General features: G+C 46.1%; 1 protein-coding gene across 1 annotated transcript; it reads left to right on the top strand.

The window, feature by feature from the left end:
• The first annotated feature begins 46 nt into the window (after positions 1 to 46).
• LOC119358833 lies at positions 47 to 4,406 on the top strand. Its single transcript, XM_037625239.1, has 11 exons — positions 47 to 767; positions 875 to 1,033; positions 1,142 to 1,270; positions 1,370 to 1,613; positions 1,723 to 2,436; positions 2,538 to 2,886; positions 2,982 to 3,177; positions 3,277 to 3,375; positions 3,485 to 3,750; positions 3,851 to 3,926; positions 4,030 to 4,406. The coding sequence occupies exons 3-11, from the start codon at positions 1,181 to 1,183 to the stop codon at positions 4,054 to 4,056; spliced, it is 2,061 nt and encodes a 686-aa protein (XP_037481136.1). The 5' UTR covers positions 47 to 767; positions 875 to 1,033; positions 1,142 to 1,180; the 3' UTR covers positions 4,057 to 4,406.
• The last annotated feature ends 2,022 nt before the right edge of the window (positions 4,407 to 6,428 follow it).

Genomic DNA, 6,428 nt, shown 5'->3' with positions numbered 1-6,428 from the left:
GATGCATCCTCTGAATCAGAAGAAGAGGAGGGGATCGGTTTCCCTGCTGGAGGTGGCATTGCGGAGTCAGAATCAGACGAAGAAGACCAGAACCAGCGCAATGGGAAAGCACCTGCAATCAACTCGAGGTGCAGTGTTAAGAAGCTTCACGATTTGCTAGCGTCTTTTGACGAGGAAAAAAACAATATGTCGTCGAGATGGATTTCGGGGGGCTGCTGCAGCTCCCAAAGATAACCAGGATGGATAGGCATTTCTTAATGTCTATTCTAGGTCATATAGACAAGGAAGCAAGTTCTATCACAATCGACCACAAGCGCGACGTGCAGTTCTATGCAGAAGATGTTCATACTGTCCTTGGTATACCTTGTGGAGTTGCGCCTGTTCGGGATCCAGGGCGTCATGTTTCAGAGGAGGTGCTCACGTAGATCAGAGCCATGTTTGGTATGGGATCAGGAGAGCACAGTATCTTCCCAATTGTTGAGGCTGTGAAGAAGACATACGGCCGCCGTATGACTGTTCAGGAGAAGAACAAGTTCAAAGTGGGGCTAGTTATATGTGCATGCACATACCTCCTCGCCCCAACACTGAAGAACGACTACTTCTGCACCGATTACTGGGGCGCTTTGGCCGCGCCTGATCTCATACACATGCACAACTGATGCAGATACACAAGAGAACAGTTGCTAGTTGCGGCAAAAAGGGTGAAGGCAGATCTCTTAGGAGGCCGTCAGAAGTCAAACCTATCCGGTTGTTTGCCATTTATTCAGGTGACGCTTCAACATGAATCATAACAAAAATGTGTAGCTAAACAATGTTTTTGGTTCTCAGGCGAAGTCCACATGTGCTTTTCTGAACTAAAAGTGTTTTTTCACAGGTATTCTATCTTGATAACCTAGACGCTGCAGAGAGCAACATCGACCACACGGTACGACCTAGGGTGAAAGCATACAGCTACGCTCTTATGAAAACAATCATCTAGAAGGATGTCAAGTCGCGCAAAGGAGATTACCCTGTTGTGTATGGCAGACTGCTGGTGAGGGTTCGAAACTATGCATGTTTTTCACACCCACGCCCAGTCCTAATGCAGCGTTCTCACAATATCGTTTTCTTTTTGTTTTGCCTAAACAATGTTAACCAAAAGCCGAGGGCAGAAACAGAGGTCTGTTACCATAGAAACCATATGAACAGGATGCGTGCGGCGGGCACATCAACAGGACCGGTCCCTGGGCGCATAGCGGCATCGAGCTGCAGTTCGATAGACATAAAGGAGGTATAGCACGACACTAATGACAATAGTTGAGGGTGACAAAACGCCAAAATGAATCAGAAAACTGACCTTTTTTCTGTGTAAAATGTGCATACCCTACAGGCATCATATATTGTCTTAGACAAAATATCAAAGTTCACATCCAGGTGCGAAGAGGTCCTTCTTTCGACTGCAAGGAAGAAGGAAGAGGAAAATCACCACCATTTCAATGGACTAAATAGCCTGGAAAATTCAGCTCAACACACAATCAAGAGGGAGGCAAAAAGAGTGAGAGACGAGTTCTTTTCCTTCTTCTCAATTATCGAGAGGCAAGATGCCGAGACGAGGACAAGGAGGAGTGATACAAGTAATGAAAAAAATGCTTAATTTCTCTCGCATACGACATGTCTGCAGACCATGTGTTGTTGTTGTTGCCTGTTTGCGAAGGACTTCATTATTTGCAACAAAATATGCAGGTAACAATGCCAACTCAACGGGATGCCGTGCGACACCCCCAATGACAGACACTGCTGCGCCGAAAGCTCGCGAAGCGGCCGAGACACCTCCAGTCAGCGTCAGACATCGAGGCAACTCTAACATATCACCGGAGGTCGTTGAGGTTTCTCCTCGACGATTTAAGAGGACATCCAAGAAACCAAAGAAAGTAAGATTCGAGTGCGAGGCGTCAGATATCATGGACATCACAGATTCAGAAGACAATACAAACGTGGTCAATTCACCAGTTCCACCATTTAATCCTGCCAACACAATGGGAGATTGTCACGTTGAAGGCAACTCGCCCAACTGTAACATCGTTCTAGACAGCCTCATAAGAGAAGCAGAGAGATACAACAGGGCAGGCAAGCAGTTTGATGAGAGTTCTGCCGCAACCAACAAGTCAATTATGGACATTGTACCAGGGACGTCGTCCTCCGACCGCGTCGGGGGCGCGGATGTTGCATCAACATACCCCGTTTGTTGCACTCAAGACCCTAATTACCACAACAACCGCCAGTGGAACTACCCTGATGGACACCCACTTCTTGAAGAGACGCCATCGTTTGACTTGGGCGTCATCACGCCCCCTTGCAACAAGTCAAAAAGTCCCAGTCTGGTTAGTATTGCTACCATGAGGGACATCACCCGGAGAGACCTTTTTGGCGCGGGCGACTTTGGAATGAGTACTCCAGGTAATTCTTACTATTCGATACAGCCCATGTTATGCGTTCGATTTTTCTTGCTTTTGTTTTCGAACGGTATAAACAAGGAAACGTCATGTGTTATGAAACAGGGTCTGCTAACCTCGGGACACCACCAACGCCTTTCCACATAGCCAGTGCAAGTGTAGACCCAACTCAGCAATGGCAGCTCGTGTGTGACGTTTCACCAGTTAGTTGCACAAGGTCTGTAGCCACTGGACTCTTGGACTTCAGAGAAGAAGTGGGGGCAGATTGTGTCAACCTCAACAAGCCAGTAGAGGAAAATTCACTGTCTACACCGCCACCGAAAAGGAGAGTGGTGCCCGGACCTGCCAGACGATCGCCTTTTGTGATGCAGTACCGTCTGTCCGAGAGGGCGTCGGGAAACGCCACCCACTTATATCTAGTATTCTCGCAGATGAGTGGCGCAGTGTTAAACAAGTAAGTTTCCTCTGATACATTATTTTTATTCGGAGATTATCGCATGAAGATCAAGATGAACAAAAAAACTGAACTGCTTACCAATGTCTCCGCAGCAACTGGGTTGTTAGCCCATACCCTAGTTACATAGAACTGATGGGCGCCATACTGAAGAAGCAGCTTAGCGTTGGCAGGTTCATAGAGATAGATCTAATGAATGTATTCATGCGAAGGTTCCGGCAGCTAGAGAATGTTTGGGCAAGAAAATACGGTGATTCATCCTGGAGGCATTATCTGGAGCCGGAATTCGTGGTAACAACAAAAACTTCTTTCATCAGCAATGTTACGGGATCCCCATTGGTGAACCATGTCTGATATTTTTGTCGTATGCGCCACTGGCCAACCCTGCAGAGCCACGTGTTGTGCGGCGGTGATTTCATTCGTCACGACTACGTAAGGAACATTTTTGTTGGCCACCATATCTCCCACGATGTCAACAGATGCCCTATGGTAACGCACCCACCTTTTTGCATTTTTCATTTAACTGTGATTGGCACTAAACGATCAAATGCCGAATGCCATCTTCATAATTTTTCACGTCTTTCCTTTTCTGGTGTAGATGGTTTTGCCAGTGCACCACACACACGCCTGGTCTACATACATCTTTGATTTCCCGAGGAGGAGAACAACAATTCTCGACCCTATGATAAACAACGGAGACAGGCCGGCAGACGAACTCCGAAATGAGCACATAAAGATAGCTGACGAGCTACGCGCTGCGCTAATGGTTTGCATAGCCGAATACTTTGATGGCTGGACGCCCAAGACCAAAGGGTGGCAGAATTGGTTCCCAAAGCTGACCACAGGCCCTTGGGTCTGCACCCGGTACGAGCTTCATGCCACATAGAAACACCTTCCTCATATACCCCCCATTTTAGTGAGCATTTTTGCGAACTACATATATGTGTGCCAACTTGTTTTTCAGTGCATCCAGCGGGGTCGTTGCACTACATTACGCAAGGCAGTGGATGGGGACAAAGTTACAGAGGACACTATCGCCAGTAAGCATACCTAAAGTTTTCCCCTTTTTTGTAAAAACTAATTTGATATATCTGACAAGAATGATTTTTATTGAATATACGTTATGTTTTACTATACAAATAGGGGATGAGTTCGACCAATCTAGGATGATCCTGCTTTATGAAGTCTTGGGCCTAGCTGGCAACATTGGGCAACTACCAGCGAAATTCAAAATCTGCCAGACAGATTGCTGAGGAAGCGAGCAAAGTGGCATGTTCGCTGCAAAGCTACTCTCATGAGACACTGGTGTGTCCTACTGGAAATGTGGTGTTCAGCAAAAACCCAGCAGAGAGCAAAGTGCGGCAATCACCATGACCGAATTTAGTTCCCGACAAACCTGCTTTTTGCCAAAGAGACAGTGTTTCTTACGCATTCGGAAGCTCTTTTTTTTCCATTCAACTCTGCTCTAAACAGAGATTCTATCTAGCGCTCTAACGATGTAGTTTAGTTGGAAATGTTTCCATCTCGACAAAATTATCTGCGTGTTGTAATATTTTTTCAAATGGACTAGTACCGTTCGAAATTTAAAGAAACTTTAAATCGCATCATTGGTCATGGAAAAAAGCAGAGATCGGCAAACGCAGGAAGTTCCGAACTGCCGTCAGGCCGTTGTTACGATACAGACTGTTTTTGTGGCAAATGTGCGATGATTTTTTTGAAGTTCAGAATTGAAAACTAAATGGGGCATTGAAAACAAAGGTGGCTGCCTTTGCACGCATTTGAACCGTCAGTCTGCTCTTTGGGCGCAAACAGAGGGTGAAGATCACCAAGACCGAGCATTTCCCTACCCATTGAACGAGCACTTGTAGTGATCATCATCGACGGTGGTGAAAAGGTTGCCCATAGCAACATGAGCTCCAATAACAGACCTACAAACAGAACAACATGTCAAGCACACTAGCAGAGGGTTCTGGGGTGGATATGAAAGAACGGTGTTGTCCTTCCTCACCTAAGTTGCTCCGCATCGGCGCCGGTTTGAGATTGGATCAGAGTGAATGAAGCGCCATTCTCTAGCTCACTGAACATTTTTCGTTGGGACAGAGGGACCGATGCAGGTGCAGGAAATAAGTACTAAAACAATCAAATGTTTTACATTACAAACTACTAACCAATACACTTACAGAATCCCTGGATGGTAGAACACTCGCAGCACGTCGTCGAAGAGCCTGTTGGTGGTGTCCGAACTCAAAGATGATTGCTCGTGCGCAGCTACAGCCAAGTCTATCCGTCTAACATCATCTTTCTTGTCTTTGTACTGCACACAACACATGAATAAATGAGCCAAACAGAAAGAGTTTTTGAGTATGCTAAAACCTGAAATAAACAACCAAAGAAAAGTGGACCATGCCTTTTTCTGAAGATCCAAGTGAACATATATGCACTGGAGGAAGTGATGAGTGATTGCATTGTAGTTTGTCACCATGCTATAATGAAAAAAATGTAGAAAGATACATTTATGTTAAAATCAGTAACAGAACACGTTTTCGAGGAAAACTACTGCAACTCCGATCCCAAAACTGTTTAGCTAGAATGTCCGATGCAAACCTCAGCGTGTACACCCGAATGTGTTTCATGCAACCTTCAGCCTTTACAGATCCATTCACTATCACGTAGTCGCCATCGCTGTTTTGGTTATGTGATTTTTATCATTGCAAACTGGGTAAGCGCGAGGCAGATTTGGCGTTCAAAAAAATTGAAACAGTTCATATACACGAAAAACGTAAACGGGGAGTACCTAACACAACGCAAGTCTGGCATGTACTCCGACTGGATCGTCCTGAAAAATGGTCAGGCCAAACGCTCAGTCGTTTTTCGATAGTAGCTCCTAAACTTCTTTTCACTGATTTTTAGGGGCCTGAATAAGTACCATATCCTGGCCTGAATGGCTCCAGTGCCGTCCGCGAGGGTGAAGTCTGTCTCCTCATACGTATCCCTACGGTTCAACATCCTCCCAAGAAGACGAGCCTAGAAGCAAAACGTGTGAAGGAATTCCGATGAAAAACAAAGGGGCCAACGTCTTTGGATGATCGATGTACTGCAAAACAAAGATTTAGTACGTAGCAAAACAGTCTTCACCTACGAAAACTAAAAAAGACCTACAGATGCCAGGAGTACTTACCTGCTGCCCACTACTCTGAATGGCTGGAACACTAGCGACGTTGACGGAGGCAGGGACGATGGCTCCTGCAAACACGCTTTCAGTCGGGACAACACTGACACGGTGGCTTGGCCTGCTTGCACTACGATCTCCAGACGGATCCATCTCCCTTGTTTACGATGAACACCAAACTGCATTTCTGCTTGCAGAGGAAGGGGAGGCCACGGCTAAGGGCAGAAATGTTGTGACTGAAAATCCATAGTAGCAAAAAGAAGGAAGCTTAAAACGTGGCTCAATTGATTGCGTCCGGATGGACGGTGGGGTTCAGAGGGAGGCGCAGTTGGACGGCGCCGTGCATCATAGGGGATTAATCACCTACTTTTTG

Source organism: Triticum dicoccoides, chromosome 2A (assembly GCF_002162155.2).
Source record: "Triticum dicoccoides isolate Atlit2015 ecotype Zavitan chromosome 2A, WEW_v2.0, whole genome shotgun sequence".
In the NCBI taxonomy this organism is placed as follows: Eukaryota; Viridiplantae; Streptophyta; class Magnoliopsida; order Poales; family Poaceae; genus Triticum; species Triticum dicoccoides.
The sequence above is the reverse complement of the archived record's forward strand: the minus strand, read 5'-3'. Positions and strand labels throughout refer to the sequence as shown.